This window comes from Gopherus evgoodei, chromosome 4 (assembly GCF_007399415.2).
Source record: "Gopherus evgoodei ecotype Sinaloan lineage chromosome 4, rGopEvg1_v1.p, whole genome shotgun sequence".
Lineage (NCBI taxonomy): Eukaryota > Metazoa > Chordata > Testudines > Testudinidae > Gopherus > Gopherus evgoodei.
In genome coordinates this window covers 9,705,700-9,726,584 of record NC_044325.1, presented here as the reverse complement: position 1 = coordinate 9,726,584, position 20,885 = coordinate 9,705,700, and the positions used below count along the sequence as shown (strand labels likewise).

The window sequence follows — 20,885 nt, the reverse complement described above, 5'->3', positions numbered from 1 at the left end:
GTTTGCTATAAAAGTTTGCTTTCAATAGGCTCTACTCAAGCTTCTTTTTCTGCTTGTACAGAGGTAATTTTTATAGATTTTTTAAAAATATTCGCATATGTATGTTAAAGGTTTAATATACATTCATATATTAAATTTTTGCTCTTTAATTTAAAAATTATAATATATATTTTAGATATAAATATATATTATATATTATTTATATGAATTATATTAATATTACATGTTTGTTTATACCACATGTGGTGGTGAAATCCATTTTGTAAATTTGCATTTATTATGCACCTTTGACAGTCTCACCTCTACTCTGACCACTAATCCATCTTGCCCTGGGACTGCTTCTAACATGCCAAACCTCTGAACAGCTTCAAACCTGGCTGAACTTCCTCCAAATGTGGAATTTTCCCCCAGATTACACTGGCCTGCTGAGACACGGGACAAACAGTTTTTAGTGATAGGTTTAGACTGATATTTTATACGCCAATAGAGCCAATTACTGGAACTTTATGCCATTGGAAAAAGATGATTCCCAGCTTTCCAGTTGGTTGCACAAGACTTGCTAACAGTCCCATAATGTTCAGAGTTTTTAAAATTATCATTTTTTTCCTCCTTCTGATATCACTTCTTTTGTACTCATAGGCCCAGATTTTTAAAGGTATTTAGGCATTGCTGTGCTCAGCGATGCAATGTGTAGCAGATTTAGGAGCCTAACTTTCATTTTCTAAAGGGATTTAGACACTTGAGACTAAATCTCAGTGAAGCGTAGTGTCATTGAGCATAGCAGTGCCTAAATAGCTTTAAAAAACTGGGCCTTAGTAACTAAAGTTAATATCAGCTGATAGACAAATGGAAAAATTACTTAGTTTGTCCTAACCCTCTTCTCTTCACCCATTTTAAAAAAACATAATCTACATCATGCTTTTATCTCTACCGGTTGGGAAGCAGGAGATAGACTGATACCCTTCACCCCTCAATTCTGTACAGAGACTTGTCCTTCATCCACTTGCATTCAGTCTGAACGTTTTCAGAACAAGAGCCCTACGAAGAGACAAAGCAAGGGAAGTAGGATGGGGAAAGAGGAGAGAACTGTGACAAACCAAATTACTCATAGGTAATTTTCCCTTGTCATACATCCTCTCTCTTCCACATCCTGCTAAATTTTCCATAGACTGTTGAATAGTGTATCAAAGGATTTTATATTGTTGCCTGTCACTGTAGTTTCTGAGTACCTTCATTCTGATGGAGAGCAGTTCAACAGGAGGAGAGGCTTACCTTAAATATAGGAGAGCAAGATGCTTCTGCTAAAGGAAGAGTTCACAGGATGCTTCCATTGAAGGACAACTTCACAGCGGCATATTAGTCCAGCTGGTTGTATGTGACTAACGTGGCGACAAGTTACTGCTGTGTAGATATCGTCCACCAAAGTCTTGGCTCTTTTTACCTAGACAGAGCTATTCCTTTAATCACTCTCTAGTTTAACCAGGAGTTATTGGGCTTGATGCAGTAATTGCTGAAAGACCGGCAGGCAATCAGAGTAGATGGTCATAGTGGTCACATCTGGCCTTCATATATGATTGAATGGGCCTGTACTACTTTGATGGAAAAATATGCTCACTACTGTGGTCACCAGAGTGCCTAAGATCAGGGAAAGTCACTAGTCCTACTTAAGTGAGACTTAAAGTGTTGCTTGACCTTGAGCAAATAGACACATTTCTCTGTCAAGGTAAGTTCAGGAAGGAATCCTGAAACTACATTGCCTGGTGATTTAATGTGAAAGGAAGTGGTGCATATAACTGCTCCTTCTTGAGGGGGGAACCTGAAGATTTGGATGGTCTTTGGTCAGTGCCCCTAACTCATCATCCCGGCCAAGATTATGGCCACCAAAATAGGATCTTTGGAGTTAAGGACTTTAGACTTCCTCCCCACTGATAGCCCTAATGAGGGATTCATTAGAACTCTCAGAGCTAGGAATGGTAGGTCGCACTAAGGGGACCAGGAGTTGCATGCCAGAACTCTACTAGTATCTCACCAGATCTGTAAGGTTTAGGGATGCAGTCTCGTTTTGGTCTTGTCTGTGGGAGAACAGCTGTGGAAAAGGAAGACGAGGCTAAGGAAGAATTCTGTTTCTGATCTGAAGAATGTAAAAATGCTGGGAAAGCTAGACGCTCTATGGCATTGGGGCATGTCAGTTGTCATTTTTGCTTCAGTGGTCAAAGATAACAGCATGATAGAAGGATTTTCCTTAAGAAGTGGAAGAGAGGAGAGGCATACCACAATTACTTCCTGATACTAAAGCTAGTGATTAGTTTATTTAACTTTGTGTTTGTCAACACAATCACCCAGGCTATTTCAGGATTCTGTGGCACTTTTCACAAAGTTAAGGTCAGTTAACCCTGGTTCCCTGGGCAAATTACAACATATTAGAACTCAACTTTTGTATAACAGCATCCTCTGTCTATCCAAAGCTGTTAATGGTGTTGAAAAGACACTGATGAATTACCAGGAGTACAACTGAAATGCAGCCATATCTGAGAGAAAAGGAGGTCTTCTGACTTCTCGTAGCAACACTCTGCAGCAATTCAGAACAGAACTGCCTAGTTAAATTCCCCATGTAATGCTCATCTGCTAGGTTTGTCCCTTCATTTCTTGTCCTCAAAAGTTGCATGGTGTTTCTGATGCAGTTAAAGGGCTATGGGCTACAATCTAGAGGTGGCTGCAGTTTCATGCTCAGCTGAAGTATTTCCTCAGTCAGTAAAGTTCTTTGCAATCCTTCTGGATGAAAGGCAATATATAAACATATGCTGCAGTTATCTTCATTGCCCTCCCATTTTAATTTCACCGGTAAATATGCCCATGTGTCTCCTTCACTTGCACACATTGTCTCATTGAAAGGTGCATTGTCACACATTCATTCTCTCATTCAGCTGCTCTTCTAGTCTGGAAGAATTACACAGTCATGAATGGTATTGTTGGTGATTTGGGTTTTGTTGCTAAAGTAGCTTAGCTCTGCTTCTTGTGTATCATTCCTCCCCAGTAATTCAGTTTGTCTTCTGAATCATAGCTGTCATCGTAATCTATCTTTGGAGCGCAACATTAAAAATAAATGTTGCTTCTGTTATTACATTGTGCCATTGATAACTTGCTGCTGTATTTCACACAAATAGGTAATATTCCCCACCGCTGCTTCAACATCTGGCCTATCCAAATGAATGCTACCTAGTTTTTAAAGACTGTGGCCTCCTGACCTCAATAGATCATCTTATGGTAACTTTCCAAATAAACTACCTGCTTGATAATGCCAAGAGTCTAATGGCTTCAGTTCCTCAATTTGAAGGATTACATTTCTGAAAGGCTCTCTTGATTCTGTGGAGATTCACTTTTTGGTATTAATCAGAACCATTACATGGGATACACTTTACAATTGATTAAGTCTTCAATCTACAAGTCTAACCTAGCTGGAATACCACATCAAAAGACATCTTCCTATAGGAGAATATATAGTAAAGAACACTGACCCAAGAAGGAAGCCCACGTCCACCTGGACATTGTCAGTGATGCTTTATCAATGGGCCTGAAGGAGTAGGAAAAACCCTCCTGTTTTGTAATCACTGGATCCATTTACCTTTTCAAATACTTGTCTAGTCTGCATTTCACCTAAGCTCAGAAATCTCCTTTTTAAGTATCAGCTATCAAGTGTCACATGGCAGTCACAGTAGCTTTCATGATTGCACAGACCCTGAATGCAGGTGCGTCAGATTGGCAGAGTTGAAGCTACTTGTATGATTTAAAGGATTATGCAATGATAATCTTCCTGTATTTAATGGTCACCGCATTTTTATTGTTACTATTGAAGATAAAATGAAGCTTTCATCCAATTAGGAAAATACAGGATTCTATGCAAAGCTCGGTTATAAAAGAGAAGATCTGCTCTGTAATTGACTGGAGCAATAATATAGATAATGTTTTGTGGCTTGCAAGATGGCTGGCGTTGCTGTAGAAATAAAGTCCTTGTATTAAAATGGAGTTTGAAAAGAACATTCCTGTTGAAGAAAGAATCTTGTTCAGAAGTGTGTTACCAAGGCCAATTTAGAGGAGAAAGAATTTCTTAAGCAGCACTGGTGAATGAAATGGACCATTATTTCCCATCTTGCTTCATATGCTGCCTGACATAAACAGTTTCCTTCAAGAATCCAAGCATTCAGCATATTCAATTAATAAAAATGCAGCCATTTCTTTTGTCCGCAAAATGGTATTGCCCTAGTAATGATTCTGTTGTAATGCACTGCCAGCTTATCAGGAAAGTTACAGTGAAGTTCTGATAATGATAGAATGAATTTTTCTTATAAGAAAATATACTAAAGGTTGAAAAGTAATTTTGACTTGTGAAAATATATTTGACTACAGAGTTTTACATTTGATGTTTCTAGGGACTGGAAGTCTGAGGATTGGTAATGGGATACGAAGCCATTCACCTCTAGGTCAATGTTGAATCCCGGCCCAGGTTGGTAGTGACCAAAAGTCGTTACCACTGATGCATGTTCAGTGACCTATGTCAGACAAGTTAGTGGTCTCAGCCCAGTTCTCAGGGGACAGGTTTGCAAGTTTAAATTGCCAGTGGAGACTGAACTAACCTCTCAATGTCAGAGGCAGTCCCTCCAGAACAAGATTGCAGTAGATTGGGTCCATATGAGGGGAGCTTGCAAAACTACCACTATACTGTACCTATTCTGTGTGTAACAGTTCCCAGTCTGTGTGATACTGGCACCTTTTCACAAGTACCAAACCATTCACTCAACCTAAGATGTTTTTAAGAGGTTGTGCATAACACTGGTGTGTGGGTATGTGCATGTGTGTGATTACTACAAATGTAATGTAGGTAGTTCTTGATTTTCAGTATAACTTGCTTTTCTGCTTCCTTGATGGTCTATGTATCAGAAACAGCCACAGAGCACTTCTTTAAAGTGAAGTTTAGTAGTTGTGGTAAGCTTCCTGCAATTTCATGAGAAATCAGACTTCAGCATTATGAACGTCATAATTTTTTCTTTAATATCCTCCAAAATCAGCTCCCTCACCTCACTTCCTGTAACACTTATTTGTGTCCTTCAGTTGAAGTATCGAACTGAGACAGTGTTTGCAGATTTCCAAAATTTGTCTTACATTGTGCAGTAACATGTAAATTTCTTATCACCTTTAAGGGAGATGGAAAGTTTACCTGTAATATATTGTGGACTTCTTCACTCTTACTACTAGTTCTTCATAACATGTTTCTGAAGTCCCTCTGAGACATTGAGATTTAAACCAGACCCCACTGCATGTTAGAAAGCTACATTTCCTCCAGCTCTTAATATAAAATGAAATGTCTCCTTAGGTTGAGAATTTCTTCTGTATGGGATCTCCATTAGCAGTGTTTTTGGCATTGCGTGGCATCCGTCCAGGAAACAGTGGAAGTCAAGATCACATTCTGCCCAGAACTATTTGTAACCGGTTGCTAAACATTTTTCATCCAACAGATCCAGTGGTGAGTTTTTATTGCAGTTTCAAGCTTTTACCTCAAGACTATTTTTAAATAAAGTGTGCTGAAGGACAATAAAAGACAATATGTAAGAAGTGATCTTCAAAGTACTTGCATCAACATAGGTATGTTTCTGCATGCAACATGGTTTTGCAGAACAGCTTTCTACCAGTCATCTTCCAGTGTCTTAGGTTTTGTCATTGCAAAATAAATGATCACTAGAAAATGCAATAATGTCCTATGCAGTTCTTATCCTTCCTTTGGAAATAGTTTACTCAGTAACAGTGTGATTTTTTTTATGCATAGTTTGAACACTACTAATCACTAATGATTAATCTTGGTAGGATTCAATTTCAATTGGTAAAGGTTAGGTAAATGTTCATTTCAGCTGAAAATGAAATTGATGAAAAAAATGTCAGTAACAGCATATCTGCAAGGATTGGGTGTCACTGGCCTTGCATCCTCCCCTGCATCTTGTGCCAGGGTGTCTTGGGCCCCTTGGCTATGTAGGGAGTCCTCTGCAGCCCAGCTATCAATACTAGGAACCCACTGTAGCCCTGCTTTCAATGCTACTCTAACTCCATCCCTTCCCCCTTTCATTTCTAGCAACTATAAAAATAAAAATGGTTAAAAATAGAAAACATCTTAAAAATAAAAAATAAATATTAATGGTCAGAAGTAGAAAAAAATTGAATACTGCCAAGCCTACTAATGATATAATGTTGCATTCACAAAGAAGCTGCGCTTTCCAGTTAAAAGCTTCAAGACTTCTATGATAAAACTTCTATTTCCGCATCATTGAAGTGTTGCTAGCAGTTTTTTAACTTAGCCTGGCACCAAATATTATCTGATTGCAAGGGAGCGTCGCTGATTTACATCCTGTAAGGATCTGTCCAACATCTCGAACTTGCCAGACCATACAAATTCCGTTAGACATTTTATTTTCAAAAGAGGTCAATCAGATTTGTAATTGACTCTGAACCTCTCACAAATTGAAACATTCTTTCAATGGACTTAGAAGGTGCAAAATACTTTCCTACCTTATGAAAGCAAAGAAAACTGAAAGGGTCATACTGAATATAATTCTTTAATAAAAATCCATATGCCCACAGATCAATAGGTAATGACTTTTGAAAACTAGTCTTTTATCCATGTACAGTAACTGAGTTATTTATTAAGACAATCTGAGAATTCTACTGGCATGCAAAAGTATATTTCCACTGGCATGCAAAAGTACAATTTCGGTTGGAGAGAAAAGGTGGGTGAGGTAATCTTTTATTGGACCAACTTCTGTTGAGAAAGAGAGAGACCAGCCAGGGCTGGGAAAGGTACTCAGTGTCACAGCTAAATACAAGATTAAACAGATTGTTTAGCATAAGTGGTTAACCCATATTCTAAGGGACCATTCAAGGTGAAATGGCCCATTAATGCCCCTATAGTCATAGGACAAAAAGGATGGAGTGTCCTTGTAGAGAAGTAGATCACATCATGGTAATGGGCCACCCAAATATTCAAGAGAACCTGTTTCAATACAGAAATAAAACCCCCTCCTACTGCACACCCTTCATTGCCACCTACCACCCCATCCTGGAATCCATATGGGGGTATCCTCAAACTACAGTCCAGATTCAGTGGGGACCCTATCCTGAATGAAACCTTTCCCGAACCCATTTTCCGTCAAACAACCCCCTCCCCTCCAATCTCTCAAAGCTCATCAGAAACAAGCTCCTCACAGACCAAGACATCCAACTCAAAGCGGCACCAGACCCTGCCAGAACAGATGCAAAACTTGCAGACATAGCTCCACTGCTACAATGATCAATATCCCCCACAATGCACCTTTCAAGATGCAGAAGTCCTACAACATGTAACATACCTCATTGTCACAGGGTCCACTCACAAGGTCCACTTCTCCTTGCTGCCCTGGGGATTAGCTCCTTCCAGGTGTTGTGCTTTCCTCTAGCAGTCTCTCCACCCACATCTGCAACTTCTTCATGACTTGACTTTCCGGCCAGATCACTATATGTGTTTCCCTTTCTTGGGTACCAAAGTCTTCCTTCAGCAATCCTAGACAGTCTTCCCACTCACTGCCTCATAGCTGTGACACTCTGAGTACAGCTTTGCACCACAAATTTACATCAGTGCAACTGCACCGATGCAGAAAGCTCTCCCATCGGCTTAAGAACTCCACCTCTCCAGGAGGGGTTACGGTGACTATAACTATTTTGCTTAGGGGTGTGGATTTTTCCACACCCCTGAGCGATAACGTAGTTCTACCAAAGTAAATATGTAGTGCACATCAAGGGTCGGTGTGACTTGAAAGCTTGTTTCTCCCCTAGCAGAATGGTTACAATAACGCTGCATATAATTTCAGTTGGAAATTTTCCATTAGCCGCATGTATGATACAGGCTTTGTTAATGAGCTAATATCTTTTTATGTAAGAACATAAGAATGGCCATGCTGGGTCAGACCAATGGACCATCTAGCCCAGTATCCTGTCTTCTGACAGTGGCCAATGCCAGAGGCTTCAAAAGGAACATCACAGAACAGAATAGGGCAATTATCAAGTGATCCATCCTCTGTCATCTAGTCCCAGGATCTGGCAGTCAGAGGCTGAGGGACACCTAGAGCATGGGGTTGCATCCCCGATTATCTTGGGTTATAGCCATTGATGGACCTATCCTCCATGAACTTACCAAATACTTCTTTAATCACAGTTATAGATTTGGCCTTTGCAGCATTCCCTGGGAACAAGTGTGTCGTGTGAAGAAATACTTCCTTTTGTTTGTTTTAAACTTGCTGCCTATTAATTTCATTGGGTGACCCCTAGTTCTTGTGTTATGTGAGGGATTAAACAACACTTCCCTTTTCACTGTCTCCGTGCCATGCATGATTTTATAGACATCTATCATATCCTCCCTTAGTCGTCTCTTTTCCAAGATGAACAGTCCCAGTCTTTTTAATCTCTCCTCATATGGAAGCCATTCTCTACCCTTAATCATTTTTGTTACCCTTCTGTGTATCTTTTCCAATTTTAATGTATATTTTTTTGAGATGGTGAGACAAGAACTGCACACAGTAATCGAGGTGTGGGCATACCATGGATTTATATAGGGGCATTATATTTACTGTCTTACTATCCCTTTCCTAGCCATTCCTGACATTCTGTTAGCTTATTTGACTGCTGCTGCAGAGCAATCCATATAAGAAGGATTTATTTTAAAGAAAGCTGCTGTTTAACTCTTGGTGACAGGGGCCCTAGAGAACTGACATGCCATCCTGTCATCTGGCCCTAGCCAAATACATATCCCAAAAGGGAGGAGAAGATCTCTGCTCCCTGAAACAGTTAAGAATATTGGAATTGTCTGACTATAAAGAACATCATGGGACTGCAACTTACCCCTCCATGCCAGTCTACTACTTTTATCTCACTATAGGCCCCAGTTCAATAAAGTATGTAAGCTCATGAATGGTCTGTTTGAAGTTCAGTTGAACTAATCACACATTTCAATGGTTTGCTGAATTAGGGCCATAGTTCTTATTTCTCTCTCCCTACGTCAGCCCATCTGCAGAAGAACTGCTCATTGGGTATGTCTACAATACACTTTTTTTTTTTACCTTGAGTTAATTGAGTGCCAATTCAAAGGCTAGTGTGGCAACTCCCCACACATTTGATCCAGCCTACAACCATTTGTTCTTCATCCTAAAAATTTCCTAGATTTTGTTCAGGGCATGTCTACACTTACCTCGGGAGCGATTGATCCAGCAGGGGTCAATTTATCACGTCTAGTGAAGACTTGATAAATTGACCACCGAGTGCTCTCCTGTTGACTCCGGTACTCCACCGGAGCAAGAAACGTAGGCAGGGTCGAAGGGGGAGGGTCAACAGTCGACCTACCGCAGTGAAGACACCGCAGTAAGTAGCTCTAAGTATGTTGACTTCAGCTACTCTATTTTCATAGCTGAAGTTGCGTAACTTAGACCGACTTAGTTCGCCCCCCCCCTTTCCTCTCCCCAGCGTAGTCCAGGCCTCAGTGGTGAGTTACAAGGAGATGCCAGAAAAGTGGTAAAACTTGCAGTCACCTATACTGTCCAGTAATGGCTTCAGTTGAAAATAAGTATAATAAAACTTCTGTCTTACTCATCAGACTTTCAAAGCTCACTACCTAAATTGTATCTACAATTTCCACATTTGCATCATAAATAGGTTTGTTCAGATTGTGCGAGAAAAATTAAATAGCCAGTTTTAACGATTTGCTGTGAAATGCAGAATCAGTTTATCCATATAGAAAGGATAAGTCTCTTGCTGTACTATAATAGCCTACTATTAACAGTACTTTTCACTTCTGATGAAAGACTATAGCAGTAGCAGTGTTGCAGAGGAATATACAAGGATATGTGCATAAGCAGTGAGGAAACTAGTCAGTTTTCCAGGAAAATGAAAATAAACATGACCACAGTGTATTTTCAACATTAGTCAATTTCTAGCTATTTATTTGCTGCAACTATTTCAGAGTAGCAAGATTTCTTTTCTTAACAGAGTGACAGGAATTGAGAGCAAGGAACTTCTGAGTTCTGACTATCCCACTGACTCACTCTATTGCCTTGGGCAAGTTTATTTTAATTTTTGTATGCATCTCTTCTGTAAAATGGGGTTGCTGCCGTTTATTCATTCATCCCCAGGGGACTGTGAGGATGAATCATCAGTGTTTGCTCAGTAATTTGAGGATGAAGAGCACTATATATTGGTAAGTAAATTTAATTTTCAGTGTCTGTCACTGCTCAGGATTTTCTTCTCTTGAATTTCTTTTGCAGGCCTATAGACTAGAACCTTTAATTTTGAAGCACTACAGCAACATTTCACCTGTCCAGATCCATTGGTACAACACTGCAAACCCTCTACCTTATGAACACATGAAGCCGAGCTTTCTCAACCCAACAAAAGAACCTACCTCAGTCACCGAGAGTGAAAGTATACCAACCATACCAAGCCCAGCTACTTCACCAGTCATGGTTCGACGCCATTATGGGGAGTCAATAACAAATATAGGCAAAGCAAGTATATTAGGTAACTGCTAATTAAGTCTTTTCATATGTACATAACATTTTGCAATTACGTTTCATGCAATAACATTTTGATTGTTAATAGAGCCCTATTTTCATACAAAGCTTCATTTTTTTCCTTTGTGATATTGAAGGCATAACAATAAATGTGCTGTAGTGGTATCTTTCCTGTACTTCCACAACATCAGTGCAGTGCTAATTTAAATCCAAATCAACTTTTACTTAAGGGAATGGGATGTTTATATATACTACGGCCAATGTTATTTTTTTGCTACTGCTGTCTTATTTGTTGCATATTTAAATTTAACATCCTGATGAGTCAGTCAGTATCCAATAATCAAATGTTGTCAGTTTGAAGCATGAGGAATTAAAATGTTTGCATTAAAATCACATTTCGCAGTATTGGTGAGTGGCAGCAAGGTCCATGGTTAGTAATGAGAAATGTTCGGATTCCAATTAACTTAATATAACATGAATGTCCAGATGCAGAATTCTAATCTGAAATTTTTTTCTGTCCCCTTCATTGTCCTTTAGCATCCTGACCCAGCTTAAGCACTTTAAACATATGAGCAGTCTCTTTGCTTTTGATGCAGTTACTCTTGTGCTTAAAATTAAGTATGTGCCTAAGAGCGTTGCTCAGTGTGGGCCTACGCTGTTTGGGTTTTATGCTAAAAAACTTGAATGAAGTTTAAACAAGGTAACCTGCTGTTGAGTTTCTTCCCTAGTGAGCAAGTAAATCTTTATTTCCTATCTTCTTAAAGAGTTAGTCTGATTTATATAATACTTCTAAGCAAGATCTGACAGATCTCACTACACAGCTTCCCCCCCGCCCCCCGGTAAGATCTTTGTATTTAACTTCATTTTACTGTGAAAGTAGCTTTTTAACATAGCCACAAGATGGCAGCAAAGTCAGGAGAAAATGTTATCACTCTTAAGGTTGTGAATCTGTAAATTATCTTAAACTTTCATGCAGTGATTCTCAAACAATAATCATCCCCTTTCAATGATAATATAGCACCTCTTATGCTTGCACCATTTCTAGAGAGACTTAGAAGTTGATGAAAGGAGTGTCCTCTCATTAAAGATGCTAATGTGATTCTTCTTTCACTAGACTGTAATTATTGTGAAGTACCCAAACCTACTGTGTAGCAAAATGAATGAGATCTTAAAAGAATTTGTCTGTAAAACAGGAATTAAAATAGACCTTTTCAGTATTGGATTTTATTTTATTTTTTATTTTATTTTATTGGTCTAAAACTGTTCTTGCATATTTTTTTCCCTGACTACAGTTTCTGAATTATAGCCTTGATTGTACACTAGACTTGAGTCACATGATAAAAAATGTAGAGTTAATTTAAATAAGCTGTTTTTCCCACCCTGGAAAAACATGAGTAGTGTTTTTCTTTCTCTGTTATTCAGCTGTAATTGATGGGTGTTACAGCCACTTTAATTTGTGGTATCATTTAACAGTCACGGTGCCTGTCCTGTTTTGTGCTGAATGCAGGAGCTGCTAGCATTGGGAAGGGCCTTGGAGGGATGTTGTTCTCAAGATTTGGCCGATCTAGTGCACCCACTTCACAAACATCTGAGACTGGAAAAGAGGGAACAGAAGGCGAAGACAAGAAGCCAGTTCCCATTCATTCTACTGTTGGAATGCCGACCTTCCCACACAGCAGCTCCGGCTTCCTTGATCCCACATGTTAGTGTACTTTTTACATTCAGCAGCTAGCTGTATCTTCTGGCTTCTCTTTTGGAAATGGAGACTATTTTTAAGTTGACTTTGGATGCATTTCTTGTAGGGGCTGGGGACATGGAAATGTGTGTGTTATAACAAAAAACATATGCTCCTGTTTAAATTGTTTCCTGGGTAGCTTTACAGTGATAAAAACTGGGCTCATTCCCATTCATTAAATATTTTTCAATTATTTCCAGAGGCTTAAATCTCTTTGATCTTTTTTTTTTTATTTGCTCTTTAAATGGTGTGTATATTTCACAGAACTTTAGCTAGTACAGTAGAACCTCAGAGTTACGAACACGTCAGGAATGGAGATTGTTTGTAACTATGAAACGTTTGTAACTCTGAACAAAACATTTATGGTTGTTCTTTCAAAACTTCAACTGAACATTGACTTAATACAGCTTTGAAACTTTACTATGCAGGAGAAAAATGCTGCTTTCCCTTTTTCTTTTTAGTAGTTTACGTTTAGCACTGTACTGTTCTGTATTTGCTTTCTTGCTTTTTATTTTTTCTCTGCTGCTGCCTGATTGCATACTTCTTGTTCCAAATGAGGTGTGTGGTTGACTGGTCAGTCCATAACGCTGAGGTTCTACTGTCCATTCTCTGCTACAATGGTCTCTAAAATATCATTGGAAAAAATCAACATAATTGCCTCAGAAATCCAGTTCCATTTATAATAGAATGCATTTTTTTTTAATTCTCCAGTATATGTCTGGCACTAAGACATACTATTTGGTGATGCACAAAATACAGAGAAAGAAACAATCCTTGTCCCTAGCAGAGTTGGTCCAAATACAGGACAAAAATTTAGCAAACATTTTAATGAAAATGACAGCACTTCCTATGCCAAAATTCAAAATGTTGATAAAATTAATTTCAAAACTTTTCAATCACTCTATTGTCAAGGCATTTACTGTCAAAAATCTGATTTAATCTAATCTGAAATCAACAATTTGTGACTCCTTATTTAATCTTTTTTGACTTCACACTTTCTCAAAGGTGTTTTCCCTAGATGCATATACCCAGTACTGCCCAATCAGTCAGTTCAAAGAGATGACTTTAAATAATCATAGGAAGTCCAAGTTCTGTATGTGCAGTCAGTTGTTTCACTCTGACAATTTTAATGTTGGAATTAAGATAAAGCTGAAGTTTTGTTCCTCCTGTTCTGAAAAATGTAAGTGTTGTGGTCAACATGGTCTTCGGATTGGGCTTGTGCAACTTAAATTGTCTCTGTAGTAACAGTTGAGTCAAGAATATAAGCAGTGCTGCATTTTATGGTAGCGTCCATATGATGCATCACAGTTCTAGCTCTAGATAAGAGCTAGCTTCAACAGATAATCTGAGTGACTCATTCATCATATAGGGGAGAGATTTAATTTTAAACTTAGGGAAAATATGGAAGAGTAACAGTAATTGTGGTTAAATCCTAGTGGGGGGTTCTTTTCAGGAAACTCAGCAACTCCAGCCTTGCCACCCAATCTCAGTATCTCTCTATTGTGTTCCATAGATGGAGATCTCACACCTTAGCCCAGCCAGGCTGACTCAATCCATGGCTGAAGTGTTAACTTCTGAAAAGCCTGCTACATGAATATGTGTGAATCTTGCTTGTATCCCAAGGTTCTATAGTGGAATCGCCGAGAGATAGAAGTGTTTTAGCAGTTTGCTTGCAGAGAAACCAGAGTCGTCTGATTTTACTATATTTGGAAACCAGTTAGATATTGGTTGGAAAATATTAAGCCCTATACCAAGGGCTCTTAAACTGGTGGTCGGGAGGTTATTACATGGGGGATCGCAAGCTGTCAACCTCCACCCCAAATTCTACTTTGCCTCCAGCATTTATAATGGTGTTCAACATATAAAAAAGGTTTTAATTTATAAGTGGGGGGTTGCACTCAGAGGCTTGTTATGTGAAAGAGGTCATCAGTCAAAAAAAAAGTTTGAGAGCTACTGCCCTATACCTCCCTGAATGTTGTCGTCGTCCATCATGATTGTGGAGATTTTGAGTGATATAGTTTTTAACTTTGAACCAATGGCTTTGACAAGCAATTCCATTTTTTCCCAGTATGTTTTTTGGCATTTGTGGCTAACTAGGATTTTAATTTATACATTTCATGCAGTTGATCTTTTAGAGCTAAGAAAATCTCTACAAATGAGTTGTGTTAATTGTAGTAGCAACTAAGGGCTTGTCTACATCAGAAAGTTGCAGCGCTGGTGAGGGAGTTACAGCACTGCAACTTAGGAGGTGTACACATCTGCAGGGCACCACCAGCGCTGCAACTCCCTGTTTGCAGCGCTGGCCGTACTCCCGTTTTGTCTCGGGTGTAGAGGATCCAGCGCTTGTGATCCAGCGCTGGTAATCAAGTGTAGACACTTACCAGCGCTTTTCTTGACCTCCGTGGAATAAGCAGATATCCCAGCATACCTGAGGAAGCCTCTGGTAATCAAGCTGGTCTCCTTTCCCGGTTTGCTCTCTCGTTCCCCGAACCCCCGAGCAAGCAGGTCTCCTTCCCTGCGGTTTGCAGGGTGGTTCGGGGAACGCGAGAGCAAACCGCGGCGAAGCTGGTCTCCTTTCCCGGTTTGCTCTCTCGTTCCCCGAACCCCCGAGCAAGCAGGTCTCCTTCCCTGCGGTTTGCAGGGTGGTTCGGGGAACGCGAGAGCAAACCGCGGCGAAGCTGGTCTCCTTTCCCGGTTTGCTCTCTCGTTCCCCGAACCGCCGAGCAAGCAGGTCTCCTTCCCTGCGGTTTGCAGGGTGGTTCGGGGAACGCGAGAGCAAACCGCGGCGAAGCTGGTCTCCTTTCCCGGTTTGCTCTCGCGTTCCCCGAATCCCCCTTGAAGCCGCCCAACAGCGCTGCAGTGTGGCCACATCTAACACCACTTGCAGCGCTGGTTGCTGTAAGTGTGGCCACTCTGCAGCGCTGGCCCTATACAGCTGTACTAATACAGCTGTAACAACCAGCGCTGCAAAATTTTAGATGTAGACATGGCCTAAGCAAGTTAAATGTGTAGTAAAAGCTGCTTTGATGTATGTGGTATTACAGTAGCAGCTGTTGAAATAAAAGGGCAGCTGCTGAAACATTTTGGAAAAATCTGGAAATTTAAAAGGACTAACTTTCTGTGTAGGGACTGGGACTAAAGCAAACATTTTCAGATGTCAGCAATTGTCGGATGCCTTTATTTGTTTCAGTGCCTAACTTGAGACATCCTAAAGGAGTCTTATTTTCAAAGGGCGGATGCGCCATACTTTCTGAAAATCTGAGAACCTTGCAGGTGTCTTAAGTTGGGCCCCTAAAAATTAAGTTATCAGTGTCTCTCTAGTCTCTTTTGAAAATCTTGGCCTAAGCCTGTTTTTAGACGAAAAGATCAGGATACTTGCTGAGTAATTCCCACTAGTTACATGAAGAGTAAGATTGTTAAACTGTTCTTTCCAACACCTTCAGTGTTTTCTGCGTGATCTATTCATTAGTATTGTGTTATTTGTAGTAATTGCACATATAGATATAGATAATATGAAGTTTCATACATTATGAATGTTATTTTATATATATAAATTACAAAACAAGAGAACACTCTAAACCCTTAGCACAGGAATGATATTGGGTACTTTTTATATACAGGCAAGTAGAAGCAAAACCAAATGATAGAAGAATTAGCATGTGGTTTTTCTTTTGTCAAAGTATGGATCTAGTAACTCTTCCTGTTTCTGTTTTGTTTCATTTCTAGTGGAACTGGAGCACAGGATCGACTTTGAGCTCAGGGAAGGTCTTGTGGAGAGCAGATACTGGTCTGCAGTAACATCGCACACTGCATATTGGTCATCTATGGATATTGCTCTCTTTCTTCTTACCTTCATGTATAAACAGGACCAAGAAGATGCTGACAAATCAAATTTAGACCCTGTTTGAAATTTTTGGTTGTTTTTTTTTAATTTTTTATTATTTTGAGGAGAGTGGGAATTTTACAACAAATGGCACAAAACTGATATTTTACTGTTAAAACGTAGTGTCTAAGGCATGGAAGTTTCAGGTTTAAGTGCGTGTTTGGGGTTTTTCCTGTTTTTAAAGAGCAGAAATTATTTGTATTTAAAAACATTTCGTTTTACACATTTGCAGACCTAAAATTATTCCAAATTCTCATGACTTTGATTCTATAAACAAGCCAGAACATGTAGCATCACATAAGCACAGTTGGCGCAATGTGTTTGGGTGACATATGTGCTAATGACCATAATTGCTGTTTAGTTCATTAAAATATAAAGATTAGTCAACTGAAACTAAATTAACTTTCATTAACAAAACATATGTTAGATGCAAACCTAAAACTGCCATGTTCCTATGTTTTATGTAACAGTAAATAATAAACATTGGTGTCATTTTTTTCTAAGACTTCATTGAAATCTACAGGATATTACCCACAGTTCCATTAAAGACCATTCTTACTGCTGACTTCAAGGGTGTATTACACATAACTTGTTTAGAAGCTGCTGAAAAAGCATGAAACAAATATTTGAAATACTGTAATTATAATTTATTATTACCTCTGACTAATTGCTTCATTTATTCCAGTGTACAAAACATTACTTTTTTACTGGTTTCTTTTGGCTTAATTTAAGAACCACATTTATTTTCTACAGTGTTATGACTTTTTCTCAGATATACATATCTTTGTACTATTCAAATGAATATATGGACACTGTGGCACACTTTCAGTATTTTTTTCATTAAAAATAAATCTTTGTGGTTTCACACAAATGACACTAGTTACATTCTTCTCAAAGGTAAGTAACCTCTTTCAGAGGCCCCCTGCCTTTTTGGTCACATGTCTCACAAATGACTGAAAGCTTTTTTTGGGCCTCTCATTAGACTTAATTTGCAGTAGCCGAGTGTATTCCATTTACTGCTACTGAAAATATGTGCAATAATGTATTGAGAAGAAAGAGTGCAACTTTAAAATGAATTTGGTGAGCTCAGAAGTATTTGCATAATTGATATCAGAAGCAAACAGTGTGATACTTTCTATTAAAAAACAAACAAAAGAGTTCTTTCAGTGTTTCATTTTATGAAAATCAGACCCATCATGTGATTTCAGTAAAAGGATTGCAGTTGTAGCTGGATCAAATTCCCAAGGAGCCAGGACAGGCCTGTTATGAAGAAAGGAAATAATCTTCAAATTAATCATAGTCAATTCTGGGATCATAAAACAGAATTTTAAGTCTCTGGAGCAGAAGTGTCAAATACACGACCTGTGTGCTGGACCCAGATAGTGTGTTCATGTGACCTACATCGCATTTTTTTTTAAAAAGGGTCCTTGGTGGTTACAAACAGATGCAAACCCATTGTAAACAAATGCAGTAATGTCTTCCTGAGGCTGGAGATGGCCTGAAGAGGTAGATATGGTATATCTTGATTTTAATAAGGCTTTTGATACTGTGTCATATGATCAGAGGGTAGCCGTGTTAGTCTGAATCTGTAAAAGCAGCAAAGAATCCTGTGGCACGTTATAGACTAACAGACGTTTTAGAGCATGAGCTTTCGTGGGTGAATACCCACTTCCTCAGATGCATAACATGGTATTCACCCACGAAAGCTCATGCTCTAAAACGTCTGTTAGTCTATAAGGTGCCACAGGATTCTTTGCTGTGTCATATGACCTTCTCATAAACTAGAGAAATACAGCCTAGATGGGGCTACTATAGGTGAGTGCATATCTGGTTGGAAAACTGTTCCCAGAGACTAGTTATCAGTGGTTCACAGTCAAGCTGGAAGGACAACAGCAAGTGGGGTCCCGCAGGGATTAGTTCTGGGTCTGGTTCTGTTCAATATTTTCATCAATGATTTAGATAATGACATAGAGAATACACTTATAAAGTTTGTGGACAATTATCAAGCTGGGAGAGGTTGGAAGGGCATTGGAGGATAGGATTAAAATTTAAAATGATCTAGACAAACTGGAGAAATGGTCTGAAGCAGGATTAGGCAACCTCTGGCACACATGCCGCCTTTGGCACGCGAGCTGATTTTCACTGGCACTCACACTGCCTGGGTCCTGGCCACTGCGTCGGGGGGCTCTGCATTTTAATTTAATTTTAAATTGAAGCTTCTTAATTTTAAAACCTTATTTACTTTACATATAACAATAGTTTAGTTATATATTATAAACGTATAGAAAGAGACCTTCTAAAGACGTTAAAATGTATTACTGGCACACAGAACCTTAAATTAGAGTGAATAAGTGAAGACTCTGCACACCACTTCTGAAAGATTGCTGACCTCTGGTCTGAAGTAAATAGGATGAAATTCTATAAGGGCAACTGCAAAGTACTCCACTTAGGAAGGAACAACCAGTTGCACACATATAAAATGGGAAATGACTGCCTAGGAAGAAGTACTGCAGAAAGGGATCTGGGGTCATAGTAGATCATAAGCTAAATATGAGTCAACAGTAGAACACTATTGCCAATATATATATTATTCTGGGATGTATTAGCAGGATTATTGTAAGTAAGACATGAGAAGTAATTCTTCTGCTCTACTCTGCACTGATTAGGCCTCAACTGAAGTATTGTGTCCAGTTCTGGGTGCCACATTTCAGGAAAGATGTGGACAAATTGGAGAAAGTCCAGATAAGAACAACAAAAATGATTAAAGGTCTAGAAAACATGACCTATAAGGGATGATTGAAAAAATTGTGTTTGTTTAGTGCGGAGAAAAGACTGAGGGGACATGATAACAGTTTTCAAGTGCATAAAAGGTTGTTACAAGGAGGGGGATGAAAAATTGTTCTCCTTAACCTCTGAGGACAGGACAAGAAGCAATGGGCTTACATTGCATCAGGGGCAGTTTAGGTTGGACATTAGGAAAAACTTCCTAACTGTCAGGGTGGTTAAACACTGGAATAAATTGCCTAGGGAGGTTGTGGAATCTCCATCATTGGAGATTTTTAATAGCAGGTTAGACAAACACCTGTCAGGGATGGTCTTAATAACACTTAGTCCTGCCATGAGAGCAGGGGACTGGACTAGATGACCTCTCAAGGTCCCTTCTAGTCCTTTGATTCTATGAAACGACATCTGAGAGATGTGCACCCTTTGGGGTGTTAAATCTGAAGACACTTTAGTGTGCGCATTAGCTATTTCATCGCTTATATTATTGGTGGAATTTGGAAAGGAAGCCCACAGATTGGGACTAAGAATTTGTTAATAGCTAGAGAGAAGAAAGGAGAAGCGACACAAAGACAGAAAAGATGGTGAAAATGGAGGATGGGGAGGGAAGAGATAAGGCAGAAATAGAAGAGTCCTAAAGAGGCGTATTCTCCCATTGATATCATATCTACAAAAGGCTATGCTCTAATTTTGATCTTTGTGAAAACCGTCCATTTGTCTCAGTGGATTGAGGATGTTTTATAATCCTAAATTTACCCTGGCCCATGGACCATAATTAAAAATGGAATTATGCCCTCAAAGGCATTTGTCTCTGGTATCATTGTTCTGGAAGAACATGTCTTCGAGTAGTGTCCTTATGGGTACTCCATGTCCAGATGTGTCCACATGGCTTTGGTCAGATATTTGGTAGCAGTGCCTTTTCAGCCCATGCATGCGCTCCACACATCCTCATGCCCCACACCGACGATAAGTAGAGCTATGCAGGCAAACCGCCCTCAATTCCATCTCAGCTGCTTTGGCCTGAGATGGAGTGTCTAGCATGCCTACTTCTAACTTAACTTTTAACTTAGCCTTAGGTTTCTCTACTATTTGTTGTTTCTAGTTATTTAGAATTTCCTCTTTTATGTATAGTTTTATAGTTCTTTTTACATCATTCAATGTTTTTTTTTCCTCTGTTAATCTTTTCTCTTCCTCCTTTCCCCCTTTGTCTGGGGTTGTCCTTGGGGCTCATTGCTGGGGGATGCCAGGATCTCTGAGATTCAAGCGCTGCCTCACCTGCTGGGAATCTGTGCGCACACCCAAGTGCACAATCTTTGGAGACTTTTGCCTTAGCGGTATCTGTAGGGTTGGCTGTGGTGCCATCTGGAGTGCTGTGCCCATGCATCCGTATAAGTTCCTTCTTACTGCCCATGGCAACCTTTTTCCCTTGCCTAGCAACTCTTTCTTTTCTTTGAGTTTTAAGTGTCTTGTAAATAGTTTGTTTACAGTAGTTAGTAGTGTAGTTAGTAAGTTACTGTCCTGGTAGGGACTTTGTCTCAGGGACGGCATGCCCCAGTCTGCAGGTTTTAAGCCCTGTTCTGACTGTAACATGTCATGTCATGTCTAGCTCCCTAACAATCCATGACTGTTGCCAGCAATCTGTCCTGGAGAGCACGCTCAGTTTTAAATTACTCTGGCCACAGGACTTTCACTGCTGTCCTTGCTAAGTCAAGTCATTTTTCCTGGTGTTCAACTTAAATATTATTTTACTCTATTCCATCCCTTTCTCCTAGTTCTACCTCCTTGGGCCACACTAAGTAATTGCTCTTTTTTGTTACTTTCTGGTTTTACTGCCTATATGTCTAACCTCAAAATCCCTTTATTTTACTTCACTTTCCTAACTGTTACTTGCAAAACCATCCAATTAGTTTAG

At 39.4% G+C, this 20,885-nt stretch overlaps 1 protein-coding gene across 1 annotated transcript in view; it reads left to right on the top strand.

Moving 5' to 3' along the window:
* Positions 1-17,579, top strand: part of DDHD1 (DDHD domain containing 1) — a 137,952-nt gene extending 120,373 nt beyond the window's left edge. Inside the window, exons 10-13 of the mRNA XM_030562923.1 lie at positions 5,369-5,518; positions 10,329-10,581; positions 12,082-12,276; positions 16,036-17,579. Of these exons, the coding sequence (XP_030418783.1) occupies positions 5,369-5,518; positions 10,329-10,581; positions 12,082-12,276; positions 16,036-16,217 (780 nt within the window). The 3' untranslated portion in view covers positions 16,218-17,579. The remainder of the gene's footprint in view (positions 1-5,368; positions 5,519-10,328; positions 10,582-12,081; positions 12,277-16,035) is intronic.
* The last annotated feature ends 3,306 nt before the right edge of the window (positions 17,580-20,885 follow it).